The 25,696-nt window shown below is 58.0% G+C and overlaps 2 protein-coding genes across 4 annotated transcripts in view; both read left to right on the top strand.

The window, feature by feature from the left end:
* The window catches only part of MBOAT2 (membrane bound O-acyltransferase domain containing 2), a 53,231-nt gene extending 46,238 nt beyond the window's left edge, over positions 1 to 6,993 (top strand). The window contains exons 9-13 of the mRNA XM_054727999.1: positions 90 to 193; positions 1,070 to 1,134; positions 2,869 to 3,001; positions 4,594 to 4,745; positions 6,205 to 6,993. Of these exons, the coding sequence (XP_054583974.1) occupies positions 90 to 193; positions 1,070 to 1,134; positions 2,869 to 3,001; positions 4,594 to 4,745; positions 6,205 to 6,424 (674 nt within the window). The 3' untranslated portion in view covers positions 6,425 to 6,993. The remainder of the gene's footprint in view (positions 1 to 89; positions 194 to 1,069; positions 1,135 to 2,868; positions 3,002 to 4,593; positions 4,746 to 6,204) is intronic.
* Positions 6,994 to 18,270: 11,277 nt separating this feature from the next.
* The window catches only part of KIDINS220 (kinase D interacting substrate 220), a 62,207-nt gene continuing 54,781 nt past the window's right edge, over positions 18,271 to 25,696 (top strand). For all 3 annotated transcript variants that reach the window (XM_054727894.1, XM_054727895.1, XM_054727893.1), the window contains exons 1-3: positions 18,271 to 18,391; positions 24,239 to 24,382; positions 25,535 to 25,633. In XM_054727894.1, the coding sequence (XP_054583869.1) occupies positions 24,275 to 24,382; positions 25,535 to 25,633 (207 nt within the window). In that variant the 5' untranslated portion in view covers positions 18,271 to 18,391; positions 24,239 to 24,274. The remainder of the gene's footprint in view (positions 18,392 to 24,238; positions 24,383 to 25,534; positions 25,634 to 25,696) is intronic.

The following is a 25,696-nucleotide window of genomic DNA, read 5'->3' as shown; positions in this document are numbered from 1 at the left end:
AGAGCTGATGTGGACGGTGGCATGCCCTTTGGGGGGACACGGTGGGTGGGGGCGCAGGCTCTTCACCCCGCTTTGCTCATTCCCTCCAGCCGACGCCATTAACAACACCGCCGGCTTCGGGTTCAGAGGCTTCGACAGGCACGGGGAAGCTCGCTGGGACCTGATCTCCAACGTGAGGATTCGGCAGATCGAGGTTGGTGCCTCGCTGAGAAGGGTGTCGCCACATGGCACTCGAAGAGCCATGATTTGCTTTCAGGGTTCTGAGGGGCTGGCCAAGGGGGGTGCCGAAGGGTTTTTAAAAAATATATATATTTTTATTGATTTCAGAGAGGATGAGAGAGGGAGAGAGAGAGAGAAACATCAGTGATGAGAGACTCATGGATCGGCTGCCTCCTGCACGCCCCCTCCTGGGGATGGAGCCCACAACCCAGGCATGGGCCCTTGACCGGAATTGAACCCCGGACCCTTCAGTCCACAGGCTGATGCTCTGTCCACTGAGCCACACGGGCCTGGGCGTGTTGGAGGATCTTTAGTATAATACACATTCCTCCACTGAGCCAGGGCCGAGGCTCCCTCCGACCTGAGAAGCTCCTGGGAGAAGCTCAGCGAGGGGCTGCAGGTGGCAGGAGGGTGGCAGCCCACTCGTGCGGGGTTGCCAGGCGGGGCCAACATCCTGAGGCACCGGGGAGGGGTGGGGGCAGGGCCGGGGCGCCAGGGAGCTCAGCAGCTGGCTTAGAGCACGTCCAACCTCGGCGGGGAGCCCGGGTCCTTTGCTTGTGCCACCGGGACTTTCTGGGGATAATTCCCGCCCTCCCGCCCTCCCGCCCCCCGTGACTGCTCACACACAGGAGAAGAGGGTGAGAGCCACTGACCTGGTGGGTGTGCCCTCCCAGGCACGTGCTCCCTCGATGGCCCCGTCACGGGGTTAGAAGGGCCGTGGGCAGGCACGGAACCACGGCACCCCCGTCACGGCCACGGCCCCTTATATTTAGCGCCGTAGGGCCTTAGTGCGCCCCTTGCAAACGTCATCGCTCTGTCCGGCCAAGAAGAACGTTGCTCTGCTTTTCAGGGGTCCACCAGCTTCAAGATGTTTCTCGATAACTGGAACATCCAGACGGCTCTTTGGCTCAAGAGGTACGTTCCTCCCCGAGCGGCCCTCACCCAGGGGCGCGGGCGGCCCCTCGCGCCGTCGGGCTTTGCCGAGCCGGGTCGTGGGTTAGTGAGCGGCGGGCGGAGGGCCACGCGGCCTGGTGCGCGGGAAATGCCATTACCCTCCTGCAGGGCCGGTCAGGAGGCGGCTGGCCCTGACCCCCCCTCCGCCGTGAGGGCCCTGCCGAGGCCAGGCCCCGTGTCCTCCTGCTCGCTCACTGCAGAGCTGGCCAAACAGAACCAGGGACTGTACAGGCGCCGGGCGTACGCCCTAGGCCCGTGGTCGGCAAACTCATGAGTCAACAGAGCCAGATACCAACAGCACAGTGATAGAAATTCGTTTTGAGAGCCAAATTTTTTAAACTTAAACTTCTTCTAACGTCACTTCTTCAACATAGACTTGCCCAGGCCGTGGTATTTTGTGGGAGAGCCACACTCAAGGGGCCAAAGAGCCGCCTGTGGCTCGCGAGCCACGGTTTGCCGACCACGGCCCTAGGCTTTCCAGAGCCAGCCCAGTGTGAGCATTTCAGTGTGACGGCTCTTTCTGCGCCGGGCCCAGGGTGCAGAGATGCTTCGCCAGAAGGCCCGGCCCTGCAGCGCTCACAGTCTGTCTGTCTGTCTGTCTGTCTGTCTGTTTTTTGGTGAAGCCTCACCGGAGGATTTTTTAAAAAAGAATATCTTTTTATTATAGATGTCAGAGAGGAAGGGAGAGAGAGAAACATGAATGATGAGAATCATGGACCGGCTGCCTCCTGCACGCCCCCCACTGGGGATCGAGCCCGCAACCCAGGCCTGTGCCCTGACCGGGGATCGAACCGTGACCTCCTGGTTCCTCGGTCGACGCTCAGCCAATGAGCCACACCAGCTGGGCTCCATTGATTTTAGAGAGCGTGGAAGGGAAGGGAAGAGAGACGAGAGAAAGCCACGTCAATTGGTTGACTCTCCCACTCACCCCACCCGGGCCCAGGGATTGAACTTGCAACCCAGGTACATGCCCTTGGCCGGAATCGAACCCTTGACCCTTCAGTTCGTGGGCTGACGCTCTAACCACTGAGCATCCCAAACCCGGGCAGGGCTCACAGTCTGGTTAGAGACACAGCAAAGCCATCCACACCTGCTGCTCCCGGCAGCGACAGCGAGAAGGAGAGAAGGAGCAGGGACGGGGCGGAGAGGCCCAGAGCGGGAGGCGGGGCTGGCGCTGACCTTGATGACCAGCAGGAGGTCGTCCTGTGGAGCGGGAGACAGTTCAGGCGGAGGGACGGTCCCGGAAGATGACGTCAGGAAACCGCTCAGGAACGCCCGGGGGACAGCGCCCTGCGCTGAATTTCCTCGATGAACTGCCCCGTGACGCCTCGGCGAGTCTATGTTGAAGAAGTGGTGTTAGAAGAAGTTTAAGTTTAAAAAATGTGGCTCTCCAAAGAAATGTCAATCGCCGTGCTGTTGGTATCTGGCTCTGTGACTAATGAGTTTGCCGACCCCTGGACCCCAGCCAGGACCTTCTGAGCTCTCCCCAGGCCAGCAAGGTGGCAGTTGCATTTCTCTCCCTAAACCTGACCCTGAACAGCCGTGACGCCCCTGAGGTCACAGGTTATGTATGACCTTGTGGCCTAAGGGGATGTGTGGCTGTGTCCGGCCCCCGAACCCGTCAGGGAACGAAAGAACGAGAGCCGTGGACTTGGCCGCGCTAACCTCGCTCTTGGCCGTGCCTCCGGGCCCTAGGGTGTGCTACGAACGGACCACGTGGAGTCCCACCATCCAGACCTTCGTGCTGTCCGCCATCTGGCACGGCGTGTACCCCGGCTACTACCTGACCTTCCTGACCGGGGTGCTGATGACGCTGGCCGCGCGAGCCGTAAGTGCCGGGGCCCCCCCTCCCCGCGCAGCCCTGGCGGCCGAGGGCTCCCGGGGGCTCCGCCCTGCGCACAGGGAGGCACCCCCAGGTGGGCGCTGTCGCCACAGAACTTCCGAGAGGAGAGCTGGGGACGCTCAGTGAGACCAGGCGGGGGGCCGGGGGGGCTCCTGTCAGCCATGCTCCCGGGGGCTGCGGCCTGGGCGTCGGGCCGGGGCGGAGAGCGGGGTGCGGACGGGCCTGGCTTCGTGGCCGCCGTGCCCAGGTAGACACCGTCCCGGTGCCGGCACCGTGGACAGCCCGTGGGAAGAGCGGGGACGGGAGAGAAAAAAGGAAAGAATGTTTAAGTTTTCACCTTTCAAACCTGAAATGTCCTAGAAGCTGAAAACACGAAGACAGCGGTTATTAGAAAACTGCTTTGTTTCCCGTGGGATTTTTTCATCCTCACCCAAGGATGTGTGTTTGTGCTTTTTAAAATATATTTCTTTATTGATTTCAGAGAGGAAGGAAGAGGGAGAGAGAGATAGAAACATCCATGATGGGAGAGAATCATGGATTGGCTGCCTCCTGCACGCCCCCCACTGGGGATCGAGCCCGAAATCCAGGCATGTGCCCTTGGCCAGAATCGAACCTGGAACCCTTCAGTCTGCAGGCTGGCGCTCTATCCACTGAGCCAAACTGGCAAGGGCTGTTTTTTGTTTTTTTTTTTTAATTGATTTTAGAGAGAGAGAGGAACATCCGTGTGAAAGAGAAACAGTGGTTGGCTGCCTCCTGCGTCCTGACGGGGAATCGAACCTGAAACGGTTGGGGGTGCAGGACGGCGCTCCAGCTGAGCACGCCGCCGGCCAGGCAGGCGCTGCCCTTGGAGAAGCCCCTCCAGCTGCCATCCACAGGCAGGGCCTGTCGGAGGTGAGCTCTGGGTCCGGCACAAGTGCCGAGCGCAAGGAGAGGCTGTCTCGTTTCAGAGTTACCATGGTGACAGTGTTAACGCCATGGAAGATGGAAAATAGATCCTACTTCATTTATATGCTGCCGTTTACCAGAGACGATTTAAAGAGCTCTAGGCAATGGGTGTTTTGTGTGTGTGTTTTTAAAATATATTGTTATTGATTTCAGAGGTAGAAAGAGATAGAAACATCAATGATGAGGGAACCATTGATTGGCTGCCTCCTGCACGCCCCACACTGAGCATCAAGCCCACAACCCGGCATGTGCCCTGACCGGGAATCGAACCATGACCTCCTGGTTCACAGGTCGATGCTCAACCGCTGAGCCACGCCGGCCGGGCTGGGCAATGTTATTTTTAACTTAAAAAAGTTTTTAAGCTTCACTACAACTCCCAATCTGCAGAAACGTTTCACAGAGCCCCTCCTCTCTGCTGCCCTCTGCCCCACTCGCACATTCTCGCCGCGTGCTGCCGCCCCCGGGCCCCGTGTGTCTCTGCACGCGTGTCCCCGTGTCTCCTGAGCCCCTCGATAGACCCCGCCCGCGGCGTGAGCGCGGGTGTTCCGCACCCTGGGACGGCTGGTGGAGGGAGGCGTGTGCTCTGGCGAGGGCGGTGAGAACGAAGCCGGTCCCTCTGCTCCTGCTTTCAGATGAGGAGTAACTTCCGGCACCACTTCGTGGCCTCGCCCCCGCGGAAGCTGCTGTACGACGCGCTCACCTGGGCGGCCACCCAGCTGGCGGTGAGCTACACGGTGGTGCCGTTTGTGCTGCTCTCCGTCCAGCCGTCCTTCTCGTTCTACAGGTGAGCGCCGCTCCGCAGGGGCGGCCGGGGGGGGGGGGGGGCTGCGCTTGTCAAAGGAAGCGCCCCCTCTTAGGAGCGATGGGAAAACAGCGCCGTGGCCTCCCTCCCTGCGGCTGCACGCACCGTCGGTTCCTTTGGGGTCTGAAGCCCAGCGGGTACTTGATGGAGCGATTTCACCCCTCAGCCCTCAGACGAGGGTCTGATGGGAGCTGGGTCACCGGGTAGCCACCGTCTGCAGCCTCTCCGAGGGTGAACCTGGTCTCTGCAAGGACTCGTCCCTCCCTCACGTCCTTTAGTGAAAACGACGTGGATTGGTTCCGTCTCACGCACCCGTTTTTGTTTCCCTCCGTCTGCCCTGGCTCCGGCCCTGGTCACCTCTGCAATGCAGAAACTACTGTCTTGGATTTCATGGTTTATTTCTCTAACTCCTCCCCCCTCCCCCCATTAGTGATATCTTTGCCATCAAAACCTTTATTCTTTCGTAAATTCTCCATTATCTTGGCGTTTAGAACGACAGCACAGCATCCGGGGTCAGAAATGGTGGAATTGAATGCAACGAAAACCGTTCAGGGAGACAGACATTAAGGAACTCTCGCCGAAGTTCCATCGTGACAGCCTGTTCCATATTTTTTAACGTGATGGGGCTGTTTGACATTTCGCCTCGTTTTCTGGTTCGCCATCCCTTGAACGTACAGCTGTAGAGGGAGGTTAGGCCCCAGTGGGCTTTACTTCATTTGGGGAATGAGGTTTCTAATATTTTTAATCATGGGGCATTTCTTTTTTTTTAAAATAATATATTTTATTGATTTTTTACAGAGAGGAAGGGAGAGGGATAGAGAGTTAGAAACATCCATGAGAGAGAAACATCGATCAGCTGCCTCCTGCACACCCCCTACAGGGGATGTGCCCGCAAACAGGGTACATGCCCTTGACCGGAATCGAACCTGGGACCTTTGAGTCCACAGCCCGACGCTCTATCCACTGAGCCACACCGGCGAGGGCCATGTGCCATTTCTTTATTTTGTGACAGTAACATCCACGTGGCTCGTCTATTACTCGCGTCATTAGGACACACGTGGCGTGATGAGGGACAGTAACCAGCGGGGGAGGCCGAGCGGCCGCCGTCTCCGCGGGCCCCGCCTTCTCTGCCTGCGGAGCATTGGGCCTCTGGGGCTGAGGTTCCCTGCCTTTTGGGTCTGGTTAGCCACGGCCTTCCGACCCGCACCGAGGAACGCCACGTGGCGACGAGGCTCACGCTTATAGTCCGCGTGGCTTTCTACGGAGCGTGGTACACACCCGCCCGCCCTGCGGGGTGTCCCTCGCGGTGGGGGCGGGCGGGTAAGAGACCAGCGTGGCCCAGAAACACAGGCTGGGGGGCAGGTGGCGCTCGGACGAAGGTGCCGCTGTGACGGGTGGTTGACGGCCGCGTGGTTCATCACCGCTTCCCCTTCCCTTTCAGCTCCTGGTACTACAGCCTTCACGTCGCCGGCGTCTTAGTCTTGCTGCTGTTCCCCGTGAAAAAGACTCAGAGCGGGAAGGATCCCCACCAACACAGGCGGCCGTCGCGGGCCAAGAAGTTCGATGAGCATTCTTTGGGACAGAATAGTTTCCCCACAACAAACAACGTGTGCAGTCAGGGTCCAGCCAGCGCCGCCAGACACTCATCAGGAAAGGAGTGACGGGAAACCGCGAGGGCTGTCGTGTGCGTTAACAGCACGGACCGGAGCGCCTTCTCCAGGGGGTTGGGATCGTTGGAAAAGAGAGTAAAGCTGGGGGCGGGGGTGGGGGGAGTCGGACCGTGGCTGGTAGGGAGTTCCCGGTGTCCCCGATCGGAAATGGGGTGATCGTCCCCCTCCCTGGCCGTGTTCCCAGGGGCCACGCCTTAGCTAAGATATTTCCAGGATCTCGGTGGGCACTCCGGGCCTCGGCGGGGTGTCCGCGGGGTCCTCTGGGCGCCCGGTGGTTGAATGTACGCTGTGCGCCCCAGGGCAGCGGCGAGGTGGGGAGATCGTGGGTCCGTGCGGACGATGGAGAGAAATTCGCTTTCCCAAATGAATGTCTTGCCTTAAACCCTCTCTTTCCTGAGATGTCATTCCTAAATGGTCTTTTTCAACTGTAACATGGTGAGGACTCGATTTCCATACTGGATGTGCAATGAGCTGTGAAGGGATTCTGGGGGAATTTGGAACAGGGTTTGAAGATTGTGGATATTTTAAAAATGCAATAAACGCCTCGGTATTTGAAGGGTCTCCTTCGCGCATCGCCAATGACCTCAGCGCACGGTGGCTTTGCAAACAGCGCGGAGGCCAAATTACAGTTTTCCCCGGAGAGTTTCGTTGCCGCGCGTCCGTCAGCGAGCCCTTCAAGGAGGAATTTCTTAAGCATAATTAAAGATCAGCAATGCGATATGTTAAGCTTATCTTCTGACAAAATAGAGAGGCGATGACGGAGGAAGGCAGGCAGGGAGGAAGACCGCACTGTGTGGCCGGGGGCGGAGCCAGGGCAGCGTCGGCGGGAGGCCCAGGGCCCGGCAGGTACCAGGCGCTCAGGGAAGTGCTTGTTCCTTCCCCCTCGGAGCTTCTGCGAGGGGCAAACACGTCATGGCTTCTTAGCGGGCGGGGCTCTCCAATGACCCTGACCCGCTCTCCTCCGATGGGACTAGGAGAGGATTGTGGGAACGACGGCGGTAGATTGCTCCGAGGGTTGGATGGAGAAACCACGGAGTGAGGCTCCTCTCCGGCTACTCCCTCCCTCCGCTGAGGCAGTTTAATTCCTTTTTGGGGAAGTTTTAGGGAAATGAAAACTTAATGCCCGTGGTCGGCAAACCGTGGCTCGCGAGCCACATGCGGCTCTCTGGCTCCCTGAGTGTGGCTCTTCCACAAAATACCACGGCCTGGGCGAGTCTGTTTTGAAGAAGTGGCGTTAGAAGAAGTTGAAGTTTAAAAAATTTGGCTCTCAGAAGAAATTTCAGTCGTTGTCCTGTTGGTATTTGGCTCTGCTGACTAATGAGTTTGCCGACCACTGCTTAGTGCCGTTGGGTCTGAGCCACCTTTTCAGAGGATAATATAAATTCTTTCCCAAACCCCTAACTGGTATTAAAATGTGGCTGTGAATGCTCGTTAATGAGCTTTCCCGTCTGTAAGTGGACAGGTGTGCTCTCAGCTCCTGCGCCCCGAGTCTCTCCCCGAACCCCAGCCTTGTGATTCGAAAGGGGAGGGAGGGACAAGGCGTCAGCCCGGCTCGGGGCCTCGGCCGTGGACCCCTCACCAGGGCTGGGCGCCCTCACACGGCACCTCTGACCCAATCTCTCGTGGAATTTATTTCCTTTCTGCCTTCAATTATGTCATGACATGCCAAGTTATCTGTGGCGAGTCTCTCTTGTTCACTGTTGTCATTAGTGACGTTTCAAACGAAGTTAAGAACAGAACCACCCTGTGGCTTCGGCGGAGTGGCATTTCCCCTGAAGAAGACGGGAAAGCCGCGCACGGGACCTTGGAGGGCTTCGTCAGCGCGACGCCACCGAGCCTGTTCAGGACGCCAGAGACAGCCGCGCGTGGGTGCGCCCTGCGCTCGCTTTCCTGAAGGTAACTGTCCCGCCTGAGGAGGTGAGCGCTGCCCGCGGCCTCCCAGGGAAGGGCCGGGGCGGAGTGAGCTCTCCGTTTTTGCGCGGCACGGAGCCGGCGGTGCGATGGGAGAGGAGAGACCAGAACCGTCGTGGGAAGTACCTGCCCCCAGCCTCTCCGTGGTTTAAGGACGGCGCCCGGAGCCTGGTCTCTGGGAGGAAAAGGTAAACCGGTTGGGCGTCTGAAAGGCAAGTGTGGGCACGCCCCGAACAGACGCCTTTTGTTCGGCCGTTTCCAGGCAACCCCGTGAGCTCCCGCGGGGGAGCCTCTTCTCTTCCCCGCCTGCGGGCCTGGCACTCTGGCCCGTGAGTGTGGTCAGGGCCACCCCCGAGGAAGCCAGGGGATGGGTGGAGGTCCCATTCCTTTGGGGAGAAGCAGGTCCATTTCCACGCCCCCCCAGGTCCACTCGTGGTGGTTCTTTGCCATGAAATGGCGTATCGGGTCGCTTTCCTCCCATTTTGGAGCCGTGTATTTATTCTATTCTTTTCCCACCCAATGGACTGGAGTTAATTTTGGAGAAATTGTAATCACAGATACATAATCCGGAAGAAGCACGGAAGAAATCATTCTGGCTCCCCAGGTGACCGTTCTCTCCCAGGAGGAACTCCCGCCCTGCGCTCTGTACGGCGCAGTGTGTGTCCGCGGGGAGTGTGCGGAGGAGCCAGAGCCGGCGTGTCCGCCGCAGCGAGTCCGCCGTGGGCGTGGGAGCCTCCGCGGCGCGGGGCGGCTCCCTTGGGAATCACAGGCTCGGACTCGGGGCACGTGCAATCGATTCCTCCACCTTCCCGGTGACGTGAGACCAGGCCGGCGGGGACCCCTCAGTGCAGTGTTTCTGCTTTTGGTTGGTTATTACGCTTCTCAGGGAAAAACGAGCAAACGCGGTTCTCCTCTGTCATTTTCCGTTAGTCACCGTCACCGGATGTGTCTCCGCTTTACGCGCGGCTTCTCCTCGGCGGTCAGCGTGAGCATTTTCACTGGGACGTGGGGTCGTCGGGGAAACCATCTCACTTCTAACCTGCCCCGCAGCATAGAGGTTTATGTGGCGTCCGACCCGCGCAGCCCCCCCGGCCGCCGCCACACCTGGGGGGGGGGGGAGCGTTGTGGTTACTGATCCCCGCCACGTGTGGCTTTCACAGAAGGGTTCCCCCCGATGTGAGTTTTGACAAGAATTTTGACAAGTGAGAAGGATGGTTCCGGAAGCGAAGGTGGCTCCCACCGACGGTCTCGGGAGACGTGGGCCTTCCGAGGCTCCGTGGGAATGAGCCCGGGGCTCGGGGGAGTGGCCTGCTCGAGACCAGAGCGGCCCAAGCCCGGAGGCCGGCCCCAAGGTTGCGGCCAGTGTGCGTGTAAGAACGGCGGCCCGAGCGGACCCGTGGGCCACGCACAGGGCGGCTCCCCGCCAGCATCGCCTCGCGGTCTGCGCTCCGGTGACTGGGCCTCGAAGCCCGGCTCCCGTCTGGCTGTCCGGGCAGCAGAGGAAAGCCGCTCGGCGTTCAAGCAGGACGCACGCCGTTTTCACCGAGCCGGCCCCGGCACGGAGCCCTTCCGGTGGGATGGTCTCGCCGGCAGAGCACAGTTCCCTGCCGCTGCCTCTGCTGTCCGTTCAGATCGATGCTAACACCGTTGTATGCACATCACCCACTTCTCTGGGCTCACCACTCTGCAGCTTCTCAAATGTCATTTCATTCAAAGGTATCGAAAACATTTAGTTTGGGCTCTACCTTATTTTAAACGACGGAGACGTTAGGAATTTTTGCCATTAAAATAATGACAAAGTCCATGCCTTTAATTCGAGGGCTGGCTTGCACTTAGGACATACTTTCTTCCCGTTTACATTGTTGAATATCCGTGAACAGCTCTGGAGATGTGTACCTTGTTGTGTGTTTCTTTATTACAAACTGTTCGCTCGTCGGTCTGAAGAGCTACACGTTTTAACGGAGAGAAAACGTCGCTTGAGGGAATACCGGTTTCCGAGTGGTGCCTGCCGGCGCTGTCAGCCAGGGCTCTGTCCAGGGCGCTGGGTGTAAACAGTATGTTGTGGGTTTCACCAGCCACGGGCCGCCCATCGAAGGGGAGGACGTCAGCGTTCGCGTCGGGGCAGCGCCCTCAACGTCACGGCGCCATGGGGTCTTCCCCGCCCTCTGTCCCCGACGCGACTGCGCCTGACCCCGCGGCTGGCCGGCGGCACCCTGAGCCGAGGTGCTGGGGGCTCTGCGCTCTGCAGCCTCGCCTCGAAATAGGGGCTGCGTCCCCGCAGGGTCCTGATGCCGAGGGGAAAGGTTTGCATTTAATAGAAGAGATCCCACTCGGGTGGATTTGAAAGCTGGGGATGTAGGGGTGGCCCAGCGATCGTCTGCGGCACCTGCGCTCCGTCTACCTGTGGTCGCTCCCCTTAGGGGAGGGGTGTCCAGGGCGAGGACCTGTTGGCGTTGGTGGGAACGCCCCTCCCTCCGGAGGAGGCTGCCCGGGAGCGAGGCTCCGGGAGGGGGTGCGGCGGTTCCATGTGAGGGCGGCTGCTCGGCAGTGCTGCTGCCAGCTGTAAGATGCTGCGGGCTCTAACAGGCTTGTGACGTCACGCAGCGCCCCGGGAAGAGCTGAGGCGCGCGGCCAGGCATGGGGCAGACTTCCTGACACAGAGCCTGGGGCGCATGCTCACGCTGACGGGTCTGTCTGCCAACTTTCGCGCCGTCTTCTTTTCATGCACCGTCTATGAAGCCGAGGAGCAGAGCGAGCACGCCCTGAGCCTGTGCTATAAATACCGGGTACGGCCCCAGACAAAACACCGTCTGCAGCTCCCCGGGTGACGCGCGGCCACCCCCCGCGTGTGTGACCAGATGCCGCCGCTGCGGGAAGAAGCGGGGAGGTGATGAAAGGCCGAGAGCTGCAGAGTGGCGGCGGCAGGGTGACTCACGGCTCCCCGAGGCGCCCCGGGGAGGCGCCGGGAACGGAAGAAGCCCCGGCGGCCCTCCCCGGAGGCCCCGTGGCCTGTCCTGCCGCGCTCTGTTCTGGGCCCACCTCTTTGAGGAGCTGGTGTGTTGACGGTCCTTGTCCCTCCCCGTTAAAGGACACACGCGTACAGAGCTCCACAGACCTTTGCAGGACGCCTCTGTCCCCATTTCCGTGTTTCTGGTTCTGTGTCACGGACTTGTCAGCCACGTGCGTTCGCTCCTGACTTGGTCACGGGGAGAAAGGGACCCGGCATCCGACACGGACGTGACCCCCGCGAGGCCGCTCCGCCTGCCCCGGTGTGCCCGGCCTCTCCGAGCCAGAGGGACGGACACAGGCCACGGGAAGGAGCGTGAACGCGGTGCCGGTGGGACAGGAGAGGCCCCGGCACGCAGCGTGAGATGTGGGACTTCCTGCCTTCCCAAGCCGACTTGACCTTCGCCAGGAGTGCTTGACCTTGACCCTTGCTCCCCGGACAGGAGGCTCCAGAATATTTTTTTAAAGAAGTGTTACTTTTCAACAGCTCTGTCCGTAACTTGGGAAACGGAGGCGGCTGCGGGGTCGGATCCCCCGTCCCGGGGCGATTCTGTAACCACTCCTGTCGGGTCTGTGTCTTCAGAGCCGCTCCGGGGGCCTCTTGCTGGGTCTCAGCCATGTTTGTCACTTACACGTGAATGTTCTTTTTTACTGTGTGTGTCTTTGAGACGGATTAAACAGTAGTTTGAACATGTGTGTGCGTGTCTGTGCGTGTGCGTGTGCGTGTGTGTGTGTGTGGTTTCAGGGGCGTTCGGTTCGGTGCGGAGAGCTGAACACCAGGCCTGTTGTGAGAGGCGGGGGTCCTTCGACCGCAGCTTCCTCACCGTGAGGATCGTATCCGAAGGAGCCACTGACCCTCCAACTGCTTACAAACTGTTCAAAGAGCCCTGGCCGGCTTGGCTCAGTGGACAGAGCGTCAGCCTGCCGACTCAAGGGTCCCAGGTTCGATTCCGGCCAAGGGCACATGCCTGGGTTGCGGGTTCCATCCCCAGTGGGCTCGATCCCCACTAGGGAGTGTGCAGGAGGCAACCGATCAATGGTTCTCTCTCATCATTGATGTTTCTCTCTCTCCCTCTCCCTTCCTCTCTGAAATCAATAAAGAAATATATTTTTTAAAAAACTATTTAAAGACACCACACTGCCAGCACGTTGGAAGACAATGCAAACCCTCTTAAATCCGTCGATAGGCCCTCGTAGTCTCCCTTGAAAAAGATGTTCAGCTGGAGAGGATGCTGCCTGGGACCACAGGGAAGAGAAGGGGCTGGCTGTCCGGTCCCGATGGCCCGCCCCCGGCGCTGACCAGCGTGGGGTTCGCCTTTGAGAACAGAGTGCCGGGCGTCCCACTGGCGTTCTGTGCCGTCAGACAAACCGAGGGGGCTTCGGCATGAGCGGCAGGCGCCGTCGGGAAGAGCTGTGTATGTGGGTGACTGTTGCACAGGATGCTCCGTGTAACACGTGCCCAGGCAGGTGCGATCCGGGGCAGGTGTCACACATGCAGGTAAGTCCGGTCTGCGTGCTCTCTCTCTGGGAGGCTCGGCCTAGGAGGCAGATTTAATGGCCCGTTGGGAGAGGCAGGGCTGTGCCACGGTGGGGCCGCGGCCAGAGGAGTGCGGCCGGCGCCCAGAGCCACGCCCGCGCCGCCCTCACGGGTGCCGACTGGAACGAGGCAGTGAGGGGAACCGGCTCCGCGGGACGGAGGGCCCTGGAGGCCAGCGGATGGCCCGCCTCCTGTGCCACACGGTGACCACTGGAACGTATTTTCTCGTGTTTTTCTTTCCGTTACTCATTCCACAGGGGCTCAGTGCGTGCCTGCCCTGTGCTGGGGAACGAAAGGCTCAGTCCCCGCCCGCCTTCAAGGAGCTCTTTCGAGAGTGCCGGCCGTGCCGTGGCCGCTGCATTGGGAGCAGGCACGGGGACTTCGCGTGGAGCAGCGGCCGGGACCGGGCAAGGCGTGGACTCCGCGCAGGAGTTGGCTTGGGCCTGGGAGGACGTGCGTGGGCTGAGAACGACATCGAGGGGCGTGAATTAGAGGAGGAGAGGGAAGCCTGCAAGGACGGTCTAGCTCTCCACACAGAACAAAAACAACAGTGTAGGTCCACGCGCCAACTATCTATTTAAACCAACCTATCTCCCCCTGGTCGGAAAAAGGGATACCAGGAAGAAATTTAGTTTAGCCAATTAAAAAAAAAGGGAGAGGGAGAGAGAGAAACATCCATGATGAGAGAGAATCATGGATCGGCTGCCTCCTGCACGCCCCCTGCTGGGGAGTGAGCCCGCAACAGGGGCCTGTGCCCTGGCCGGGGATCCAACCGTGACCTCCTGGTTCCTCAGTCAGCGCTCAACCACGGAGCCACGCCGCCGGGCTGAGCTTAGGCAATGTTTACAAAATGAGGCGGGACTGCTCCCAGCACGTTGTTCGTACAGAGCGATGTAATGTGACGGCCACTCACGCCCCCCGCTCAGACCGAAGGAGCGCTTGCTCTGGTGTCAGGTGCACAATTTGCCCTTTTTTTTTCATAGAACATTGCACTCAAAGCCACCCCTCCCCGCTCCCCCCCCCCCCCCCCCCCGGAAGCAATGGCTGCCAGTCTTACCTGCTTTGGGTCAGCTTTCCTCGGGTGGCTCTTGCTCCGTGGAACTCGCTCTGCGGTTTGGAAGTGATTTCGTGTCCTCTCCCCTACGGCTTCTCTAGGCGGCTGTAGCATGCGGGGCTCTGCGGCTTCCATCTTGCCGCTGGAGCCGGGGGGGGTGGGGGTGGGGGGCAGCTCAGGTTTTTACTGTCAGAGGAACATTGCGTTTCTCTTCACTCACGGAATCGGTTCTGTTCTGGGATGCTGTGTCTTTCCCGTTTCCGGTTGGCTTTGTTGTGCGTTTGAGGCTTCTGTTGTGGCGCGTCCAAGGGGCCGTTAGCTTTGCCCGGCGCCAGGGCAGCGCCGTCCCACTGTGCCCGGGGGCGGCGGCGGGGGGCAGGGGGGGGGTGGTAGAGGGGGGGTGCTGGTTCCCATCTCCTTTGCAGGGTGAGCCTGAGCACAGCCTTCAAGAGGCCCCAGGCCAGAGCGTAGGTGCCGGCTGTGTGACACCCAGTGCCAGGCCCTCCCGTGGCCCGGGGCACCCTTCCCTCAGCAAGCTGGCTTCCTGTTTGTCACTGCACACCTTTTAATGCCTGAGTCATTCGCCTCGAGAAGAGTGTTAGATGTGCATGGCCTCAGGGCCCAGACTCTCCCATCAAAAAAAAGAAAGAAAATCAATAAAGAAACTTAAACAAACAAACAAAACGCCAACTCATTGGCACTGAAATATAAATGCAACCAGTCTCCAACCCGGTTTTCTGATATTTGAACATGATTTCCCAGTCATTAAACAATGTCCTACAGAGAAAGAAAGAAAGAAAGAAAGAAAGAAAGAAAGAAAGAGCGAGCCCGGCCAGTGTTTCTCAATGGTTGAGCTTTGACCTATGAACTGGGAGGTCAGGGTTCAATTCCCGGTCAGGGCACAGGCCCAGGGTGCGGGCCTGATCCCCAGTTGGGGGCGTGCAGGAGGCAGCTGATCCATGATTCTCTGTCATCACTGATGTTTCTCTCCCCTCCTCTCTGACGTCCATTAAAAAAATAAAGATGAACAAGTAAGGAAAACCCGCCCAGAACGCCCCTCAGCATGGACAGTGACGCTTGTGAGACAGCAGCCAGCACAGTCCCTCTGCTGCCCTGCCCATCCCCCACCCCCGGAGCCTCCTGCAGGGCCGTCTGCGGCCCCTGCGCTGCCTGCGGGGGGCTGGCCGGGCTCCCTCCCCGGACCTGGGCAGCCTCTGGCTGTGCCCCCCCTCTCCTGCGGAGGGTCTTTCCTTGGCATCGGGCAAACTGCCCTCTCCCGCCTCTGCCTTCCTGCTGGGCCCGCGTTTTCCCGAATGTCATCTTCTTCCAGGGGTGCAGGAAGGCCATCGGCAGATCGTTAGTTAGAATGTTCTTAACGTTCACCAAGAATGACAGCAAAGCCCTGGCCGGTGTGGCTCAGTGGATAGAGCGTCAGCCTATGGACTGAAGGGTCCCAGGTTCGATTCCGGCCAAGGGCACATGCCTGGGTTGCGGGCTCGATCCCCAGTAGGGGCCGTGCAGGAGGCAGCCGATCCATGATTCTCTCTCATCATGGATGTTTCTACTTCTTTCTCCTTCTCCCTTCCTCTCCAAAATCAATAAAGAAATATATTTAAAAAAAAAAAAAAAAGACAGCACAGCAGACCCCGGACAGAGGAGGGTGCAGCCAGCAGAGGGAAGCCGCCCGTGAGCAGCGCCTGACTTTCCGAGTCACTTGCTCGGGAGACACTGACTCAGAAGGGAGAACTAGGGGGTTTTGCGTCCGGGATCCCGTGCTCCCGACATGTGATTCCCGGAGGACTGGCCCGCGAGCACGGGTGTTCTGAGCACACGGCGGCGTTGCTCCTTGGCAACACCAAAGCGTCTCCCTCCTGGCGGCCTGGCGGCCTGGCGTGACTGCCGCTGAGCGTGCGGCCAACTAACCTGACGTCCTTTTCCTAGAACTGATGTGACGTCCGTATAACGCTCTCTCCCAGCCCTCTCTGCTGCTCTCTACCCCCCGGGCCCCACTTGAACCCAGGGCTTCACCTGTTCCTCCCCTGGTGCCTCTCCGTCTGTTCTCTGTGCTGCCGTGCACGCCTCTCCTTCCGCTGCCATCCCGGGACCAGGAGGCGTCCCTCTACGTGTGTTCACGTAGAAGGAACGCGCCGATCACACGGAGCAGGGACACACATCATCAACTAAAGCATCCTGGGATCCCCCTTCAATAAGGACTTTGGTTAATAAAATTTTTAAAATATCTTTTTATTGATTTCAGAGAGGAGGGGAGAGGGAGAGAGAGAGAGAAACATCCATGAGGAGAGAGAATCATCAACCTGCTGGCACATCCCGCCCCGGGGATCCAGCCCACAACCCCGGCACGTGCCCTGACCGGGAATCGAACCACGACTTCCTGGCTCACAGGTCGACGCTCAGCCCCTGGGCCACACCGACCAGGCTGGTTAATACAATTTTTGTTTCAAGTCCCTGTTTAAGAAGCCAGGGGACTCTGAGTGGTGAGATTAAGAGAGATATCTCTCCTTCAAACATTTCTGAATTTCCCAGGTACTTTACATGTGTACGTTATAATGAACACGTTTGCCTTCTACAATCAGAGGAAAAGCATCTTTAAAGCAAAATAGTGTTCAAATCATCTCAAGGTTCCTACGGGAAATTTACAGGCAATGACATGGAACCCAGATAAAAAGACTGGCCTGCTGACATCACCACCCCACCCCCCTCCTTCCCCCCCCCCCCCCCCCCCCCCGCGCTGGCGCTGTTGGAAGAGGTGAGTGGGCGATTAAAATGGCCGTCTTGATGGTGGCGTGGTGAGGACTGGAGGATAATTCATGGTTTTCCTTCCACACACCACCACGCGGCAAGCAGAAGAGCCACACTCGCGAGGTGACATCGGTGGTTCTGCTAAGAGAGACACCCTTAGGCTGCATTCGCCGGGAAAACGTAGGCGAGCTGCCCAAACCACAGACAGACCGACGCAGGTGGAGGGAGACGTATCCGAGACCGAACCAGGAGAAGGCATTTACATCATCGCTGGATAGAAGCCTGAGCGTCCGAAATTACGGAAGGACAGACAGCTTTTGGCGTGAGTTAGGAACTCTTTATTATCAAAACAGATACAACTTACTAAACGTAACCTTTTAAAAAATACATATTTTTATTGATTTCAGGGAGGAAGGGAGAGGGGGAGAGAGAGAAACATCAAGGATGAGAGAGGATTTCGGAGAGGAAGGGAGAGGGGGAGAGAGAGAAACATCAATGATGAGAGAGGATTTCGGAGAGGAAGGGAGAGGGGGAGAGAGAGAAACATCAATGATGAGAGAGGATTTCGGAGAGGAAGGGAGAGGGGGAGAGAGAGAAACATCAATGGTGAGAGAGAATCATTGACTGGCAGGTGTTGTGCCAGGTGAGGGAACAGCACTCGGGAAAAGAATGGAGAGGAGCACAGCCTGCAGATGGGGCAAGTCGGAGGTCCCCTCTGCAGAGATGGGGCGGGAGCCAGACTTGGGGAGCTGCAGAGGGGGGAGTGAGGGAGCGGGGAGCCGGTGGGCCCTCAGGACCAGGAGTGGGTCTCCCACCTGCGTTCGGGGAAGGCAGAGACCTCTCTTCCGGGTTCCCAGGAAGGGGCTGGAGCTGGCCTGCCTTTGCAATATTTTTGAAGTTACCTTTGCGGGTGAGGGCTCTGCATCAGCTGTGAGGGTGATGCTGAGTTATAAGCTCACCACAGCGCCGGCCAGGGTGGCTCCGTGGTTGAGTGCCCACCTGTGAACCAGGAGGTCCTTGTTGGACTCCCCAGGGCGGGGCCCCTGTCATCATTGATGTTTCTCTGTCCCTCTCCCTTCCTCTCTGAAATCAATTAAAAATATTTTTTAAAAATAGTAAATTAGCCGAAACCGGTTTGGCTCAGTGGATAGAGCGTCGGCCTGCGGACTGAAGGGTCCCAGGTTCGATTCCGGTCAAGGGCATGTACATTGGTTGCGGGCACATCCCCGGTGGGGGGTGTGCAGGAGGCAGCTGGTCGATGTTTCTAGCTCTCTGTCCCTCTCCTTTCCTCCCTGTAAAAAATCAATAAAATATATTTAAAAAAAAAATAGTAAATTAACCACAGCGAGAAGACAGGCATTGACAGGGGAGAGCATATGGCCAGGCACTTGTCAAAAACACAGCTGTTCCGAGGGCGGCGGGGCCAGGACACACCCAGGACCCGCGACTGCCTCACGCATGCGCGCTGCCTCCTCGACCTCGGACTCGGCCCGCCCCCGGGGGCGTGGCCACCCGCAGCCCCGCCCTCCCGAGGTCACGTGACCTGTCAGTTCGCGGAGGCGGAGGAAAATGGCCGCCGGGCGTGTGGAGGACGCTGCGCTGCGAGCCGCGCTCTCTCCGTCTCCCGTCTGCTGACCGCGCCGCGGCGGGTTTGCCTTCCCCCGGAGCTGCTCGGCCGGGCGGCGAGACGGTCAGTGAGGCGGGCGGGCGGGCGCGGCCGGGAGCCCGGGGTCGGGGCCCGCGGGAACGCGCGGCTGCAGCGCCGGCAGGTCTGGGACTCGGGGTCTCAGGCGCGTCTCTCGGGGCCGACGGGCGCCTCGGGGCGGGGGGCGCGGGGGGAGCCGGTGACTTCCCGGGTGCGGAGCGGGGCCTGGCGGGGCCTCTGCGCGCCCCCAGGTTCGTGGGGCTGGAGCGGGGGCCGGTGTGGGTGCGGCCGGAGGGGCGGGCTGGGGCGGGAGAGGAGGCCGGAGGGGAGCCGGGCCGGGCTGTGAGGAGCCGCCTGCCAGCGCCTCCGGGCCGTCGGTTCCGACGCGGGCGCGGCTTGTTTCTGGGGACGAGGTCTGCGTTCCTGCCGGCGGCCGCTGTCACCCGAACCGCCGCCGAGCCTCCCGGGCGCCCTGCAGCCCTCCCCGCGGCCGCCAGGGGCGCTGGCTCCCGGCTGCTGCCCGCCCGGCCCTGCGATCCCCGCGATCCCCGCGCCGCTGGCCGCTGGGTGTGGCCCAGGCCTCGCCCCTCGGCCCCGGCGGGTCCGGGCCCCTTTGTCCGAGCTCCCGCCTCCACGTTGGGGTCGGGCGCCTGGGTCTGTGTCTAAAGCGCCGCCGCCGGGCGCCCGGGGCTGAGCAGCGCTGCGGCCCGGTGTGTTCTTTGTTCTCGGGCGTTAGCAGCGCCGACCTGGTAATCAGCCCGGTCGTCCGCGCCGGGCATTTGGTCTAAAACAAAAGACAGGAGTCCCTTCTCTTACAGAACGGACGTCCTGGGGGGAGAGACCATGGGCCGGCAGGGAACGTGCAGATGACACGGTTAGGAAAGTGCTGGGAAGGGAATAAAAAGGGCCTTGTGGCCGAAACCAGTGTGGCTCAGTGGATAGAGCGTCGGCCTGCGGACTGAAAGGTCCCGGGTTCGATTCCGGTCAAGGGCATGGACCTGGGTTGCGGGCACATCCCCGGTGGGGGGTGTGCAGGAGGCAGCTGATCGATGATTCTCTCTCATCGATGTTTCTGACTCTCTGTCCCTCTCTCTTTCTCTCTGTAAAAAATCAATAAAATATAAAATATATGGAAAAAAAAAAGGGGGCCTTGTGAAGTCGACCCGGTGACAGTAATCCGGGGGGAGGGTGGAAGTGTGGGATTCCCGTGTTCCGGGGAGTAGCTGATGGTGGCCCCGTTTGCACATGTGTTAGGCACAGTTTCAGTCCCCTTTCGTCATGTAACTGTGCCGTTATTTAAAGACGGTGAACCCGTACGCGGAGGCCAAGACTCTAGCCCCAGGTGACAAAACATCAAGTGGTGAAGTCAGAGTGAGACGGAGGCAGAGGCGGTGGGGCCTGGGCCTGGGCCTGTGCTCTGTGCTGCCGAGAAGGCCTTTGGAAGAGAGAACATTGACGGGAAGGTCGGCCAGGGCCCCTGTTTCTGTCTGTTCTGACGTGGTTTCCAAGTGGCTTTTGTCCCGCATGGTGGTCGGAGCGACCTCCTCTGATGCTGGTGTTCTGGAAGGTCATGTTCACGCAGGGCAGGGCCGTCCCCGCCGCGGGCCGCTTTTCTCGTCCTCAGCCCCTGTTGGTAGGCATCGTGCCAGGGGTCAGGTGGCTCCTACCTCAGGAAGCTGTTGTTGAGGGGAGGTGTGGACGTGGGTGAGGAGGTGGAGGGTTGGGTGGTGTGAGCTTAGGTGTACGCGGCGTGGAGGCCTCCCTGCGGAGTGCAGAGTGAGCGGGCCACGCAGGCTCTGGAGAAGGTGGGGTGGAGCGGCCTGGGGGGGCCTGCTGTCCAGGCTGTACTGGGGGTGGGCTTTCGAGGAGGCGGGGCAGGAAGCAAAGGCCTGGACAGGAAAGTGCGGGGCAGCGCGGATCGCGGGGAGATGGGTGTGGCTGGAGCTGGATGTGTGGCTGAGGGGGGAAGCGGGTTTGGGTGGAGGGGAGAGGGATGGGGTCGGGAGGGGAAGATGAGGTGGAGGGAGGGTGAGACGGGCCAGATTGGGAAGGAGCACGTGCCCTCCCGCCATCATTGAGACCTGAGTTCAGGAGCCCTCACGGCTCTGCGAAGAGCGAAGCCTGCCCTGGAACCATGGCGTCACGTCTTTACAGCGGCTTTGAAAGGCCTTCAGGGGTTCGGTTCCGTGAGTAACTTGTGAGGAGTACAGCCATCGTCTCTGCTCCCAGCAGGAGTAACGGGGCTAACGGAAGGGGTTTTTGATTCCTCCGGCTTCAGTGTGGCAGCTGGGTTGGAGGGAAGGGCAGGAGGGAGGGGACGCGGTGGGGACTGTCATGCCGACCCAGGGGACACATGTTGCAGGACAGGTGCCTCGACCACAACAGTCTCCGCTTTGCTGGAAGCAGTGCCCACACCATGTAGCCTGTGACTCTTAACTGTGTGACCATGACTGTGACCGTGGCTGTGACTGTGACCGTGGCTGTGACTATGGCCGTGACTGTGACCGTGACTGTGACTGTGGCTGTGACTATGGCCGTGGCTGTGACTGTGACCGTGGCTATGACTGTGTGACTGTGGCTGTGACTGTGACCATGGCTGTGACCATGACTGTGACCGTGGCTGTGATCGTGGCTGTGACCGTGACTGTGACCGTGACCATGACTGTGTGACTGTGTGACTGTGACTGTGACCAGGGCTGTGACCAGGGCTGTGACTGTGGCTGTGACTGTGACTGTGACCAGGGCTGTGACTGTGACCATGACTGTGTGACTGTGACTGTGGCTGTGACCGTGGCTGTGACTGTGTGACTGTGACTGTGTGACTGTTACTGTGACCAGGGCTGTGACCATGACTATGACCGTGACTGTGACTGTGGTGGACTGGTTGCGGGCTGACCCCATCTGAGCAGCCAGAGCCCTTTCTGGGACGGTTGGAGTTGGGAACGAATCCACACTCCCTCTGGTTTTAGAAAACGGTGGACCGGGGCTGGGTAGCTGTTGGCAGCCATGTTCCCGTTTGTGTAGACGCTGGTCAGGAGTGAAAGGGGGTTCAGCCAATAGAGAACGAGAATTCTGCGGGCCTGTGCGGTCCAGCGGCGCCCCCTTCCCACGGCGTGGTGCGGGGAAGTAAGCCAGTTCCTGCCCGTTTCGTTTTGCTTCCGCCAGTGAAGCTTGCGTCTTGCACGGTCAGGAGTGTTAGTTAAGTGTAGATGGAGGGCCACCACGGAGGCACTGAGGTTGGTTGGCTGATGGCGGACACAGGAGGCAAAGGGGAGAGAAATGGCACCTGCTGGGCCAGAGAGGAGGTGCTGCGGGGAGTGGGTGTGAGCGCGGTGTGCAGAGCGAGGGAGTAAACCTGCCACAGCCGGAGGGGCGCAGCCGGGCCCAGGAGGGGGGCGCAGCCGGGCCGAGGAGGGGCGCAGCCGGGCGGAGGGGCCACTTGGAGCGTCAGCCTGGCAGGCTGGCGGGGGGCGGGGCGGGCTGGTAAAGGCAGAGGGAGGGAGAGCCGGGCCCTGAAGCCTGGCTGAGGCGGTAGACGTGATCCGTAAGAAGTGGGAGTAAATGAAGGAGTTGGATGTGGTGATGACTGTTCACAGCCTCTTACTGGTTTCCATCATAAAGGCACCACAGTCTAGAAGATGAGGAAGTAAAGGTCTAAAGAAAATAAAATTACATTGATGTCATTTCTGTATTTAAAAATGTAATTTTTTAAAATGTAAATTTTATAGTTGAGATGCTGTATAGATAGTTTTCTTAGTTATTTTTCTCTCCCAGTTAATATAGCACAAGCATTTTTCTGTCAGGACATATTTTAGAACCATTTTGATGACTGTATTTTTTCCACTGTGTGGATGTATCATAGTTTATGGAATCCCCATCTCTAAGTTTTTTTGTTCTCGTGACTAAAATTGTGATGTATTTAAAATCTTTCTCGATGTTTCTTGTGTTTCTAGAATTGATTCTTAGAGTAAAGTTACTGGATCAAATAACATAACCTTTTTTGATGATTATTTAAAAGTAAGGTATCATTCAGGTATAATTTACATAGACTATAATTCACTTTTTAGTGTTAAGCTTCGAATTTTGCAAAGCCATATAATTGTGTGATTACCACCACAGTGAGGATATACGACAATCTACTCCCCAGATTCTCTTAGACCCCATTGTAGTCATCGCCTCCCCACTGTAAGCCGACAGCTTCGGACCCGGTTTTGGCTGTCCCGTGTTCCCTTTCTGGAATGTCATAGAAATGGAATCATGCAGTGCAGTAGTTCCTGTCTTCTGGCCCCAGAGAGAGGCTTCCATCCCACACGCACCCCACATTCACCCCATCCCAAGGCCCCCCAAAGTCTCAGCGCATTGCAGGCTCAACTCAGCGTCCAAAGCCTCTTCTTCAGCTTCTAAGTTCTAATTCCCATCCTCCGCCTCAGGTGGGAGTGAGGCTCTGGGTGTGTAGTCTGTCCTGTGGGCATGACTGCTGTCCACCTGGGAGCCTGTGACCCTCGGGGGAAGCGTGTGCTGTAAGGCGCAGGGCAGGGCCGGCTGGAGCCGGCGCAGACACCTGTCCGGAGCGGGACAGTTGTCCCCAGTCCCAAACAGGTTTGTTCTCTTAGCAGAGCAAACGTTTTCATTTTGGTGAGCTCTGATTTCTCAGTTTTTTTTTGTTTTGTTTTTGTTTTTAAACAGGCTTTTAGTGTTATATCGAATCCAAAATAGCCTGTTTTCTTCTGGAAGTTTTGTGCTTTTGGTGTGACACTTAGGTCCACTTTGTGTTAGTATGTGTCTTTGGTGTAAGGTATGAATGAGCTGAGGTTTGTTTATTTATTTGCATTTGAATGTCCAGTTGAATAAAACAAAGTTCTACACTTTGGAACTTCTGTTCTAGTTGTGGTCGATGGGCAGTAAGCGCACACGTGTGTTTGTGATGGTGGTAAGTGCCACGGAGAACGTGGAGTCGGCAGGGCGGGGGCCGGGACCGCTGTGCAGTACGTGTGAGGGGTTACTATTTTACGGGACATGGGCAGCCGCTCCTGGTGAGGGGACTGAAGGCGGGGGGCGGCCGTGTGGGTCTGGTCAGTGCAGAGGCCCCGAGGGGCGCAGTGCTGTCCGCTCACGGGGTGAAATGGGCGAGGGGGTGGGAGGAGATGCGGTCGGAAGTGGAACTCCAGGCCACTTAGGCCGAAGTAAACGGGCAAGGCCACCTTGTTGCTTTGAGGGGCCGCTGGAGGCTGGGAGCAAGGAGGGGTGTCGTCTGACTCCGTCCTGCTCAAGGTGGTTCTTCAGCGGCGCTCGGGCTCCGCAGCAGCGTGGCGGGGAGCTGGCTGCCGCGCTGGTCACAGACCAGGCCTCGCCCAGACCTGTGCCGGCTCTGGGCGACGGAGGCGCTGCTTCTCTGGTCTGCGGGCGCTTCTGGCGCAGCCCTGGCTGCTTCAGAGCCCTGGGGCCTGGGGAGGTGCCTGGGGAAGGCGAAGCGGAGTGGGAAGGCGGGGGATGTGGGCGCAGACCATGGCCGCTGGGACCAGGCGGTTGGGAGGGTGGTGAGGAGCCATCAGGTCTGAAATCTGCTCGGGAAGACAGGAGGGTGTGCTCGGAGATGGACTCAGGGAGAGGCTGGGGGAGACCTGGGCAGGCTTTGGCCGGAGAGGAAGGAGCTGGAGCTGCTGACTGAGGCGGGAAGACGGCAGGGGAGCCCGGGAGCACTTCCCTTCACTGCGAAGATGGGGTGGGTCTGGAGTTGGGAGTGGGGTGAGTTGGATTGAGGGGAGTGCGAGCCTTGGAAAGCCAGGAGCGGGCATTTCGCCAGCTGAGCGGGGCGCTTTGCCGTCAGTCCCGCTGGTGGGGGATCTGCACAGCTGATCACCAGTTCTGTGTGTTTTCCGGCTGCTTCCACAGGTACTGGGGTAGAGACAGCCGCAGCTCTCTGCCAACATGTCGGTCCTGATATCGCAGAGTGTGATCAATTACGTGGAAGAGGAAAACATCCCTGCCCTGAAAGCCCTTCTGGAGAAATGCAAAGACGTGGACGAGAGAAACGAGGTGAGACTGCGGCCGCTCCGCCCTCCTGAGGGTGGTGATGCCCCCGGGTCAAGGCGAGTTAGTAAGAGACGCGGTTCCTCCCTCGGTGATACTGACTTAAAATAATGACCATTTCTGGTAGTTAATGTACTTCCAATCCATATTTTTGGAATGCATTTGAACTTATATAAATTATTTTGTATTGAATTTAGATTTATAATTGCCTTTTTTGCAGATGGAATCATCAATAATCAGGAAGTTTGATTACTAAAATCTAAAGTGCTTCTAGGTTGCTTCAGAGAGCTTCTATAAATAGATTAGCCAAACAAAATTAGGACTCTTTGAAATGTTTTCTTTAATGAAGCCCCAATTACCTTTCTGAGTTGTCCATGCCATACGCCTTGGGATTTTAAAGACCCTGTATCTTTAAGAGAGTTAAATAGTCATGTGTTCTGTTTAATAAGACAGGGAAGTATACATTTACCATTTCATTAATTTATAGTAGATATTTCTAGTCAACAGTAGACTGGGGAATATAAATAAAATGTTGCTCTTACCTCATCATGAACAGCTGCAACATTTTATGGGCTAATAGACTTTTTGTATGAAATTTTAATGGCAAAGTATGTACTTGTTTTATAAAACATAATAATAAAAATAATTTTGTTTCTTAAAACTATTTTCCATGTAGCATAATATTTTTTGCCATTGGATAAGATCAAAGTTATTTTAGTTTTCACATATACATGTGTGTGTGTATGTGTGAGCCTTTCTCCCTTTAGTCCTGATACTACATCTACATGTGTTATTAGAACCACGTTGTGTATCATAATGTAACTGTATTGTTAGAGTTTGGTTACCATTGATGTCCTAAGGTTTTTGTTACATTGTGGCAATTCCTTTCAGAGGCTAGTACTAACCATATTTATAGATTCTGAATGAAATTGCAGGACTGATAACAGGTTAGTCATGCTGTGGTAAAGAAAAATTTTGTTCTCTCTTTGACTTTCACATTATTAGTAAATTGAAAACTTAAGACTTCCAAGGTGTTTCTGAATTAAAGAAACCCTGTACACAGTGCTGGCCTCTCGCTGTGAAGAGGAGAGCGTGGTGCTCACGCGTCTCGGTCAAGCACAGCGCCTCGACCAGTGCGCGTGTCCCTTCTGTCCCCAGTGCGGCCAGACCCCGCTGATGATAGCTGCCGAGCAGGGCAGCCTGGAGATCGTGAAGGAGCTGATCAAGAACGGAGCCAACTGCAACCTGGAGGACCTGGTACCTACCGAGTGCATGCTCGCACGGGCTTCTCTCTCTTTCCTTAGCCTGGCTGTTTGTTGG

This window comes from Eptesicus fuscus, chromosome 16 (genome assembly GCF_027574615.1).
Source record: "Eptesicus fuscus isolate TK198812 chromosome 16, DD_ASM_mEF_20220401, whole genome shotgun sequence".
NCBI classification, from domain to species: Eukaryota; Metazoa; Chordata; class Mammalia; order Chiroptera; family Vespertilionidae; genus Eptesicus; species Eptesicus fuscus.
This window is presented reverse-complemented; position numbering and strand designations above follow the sequence as displayed.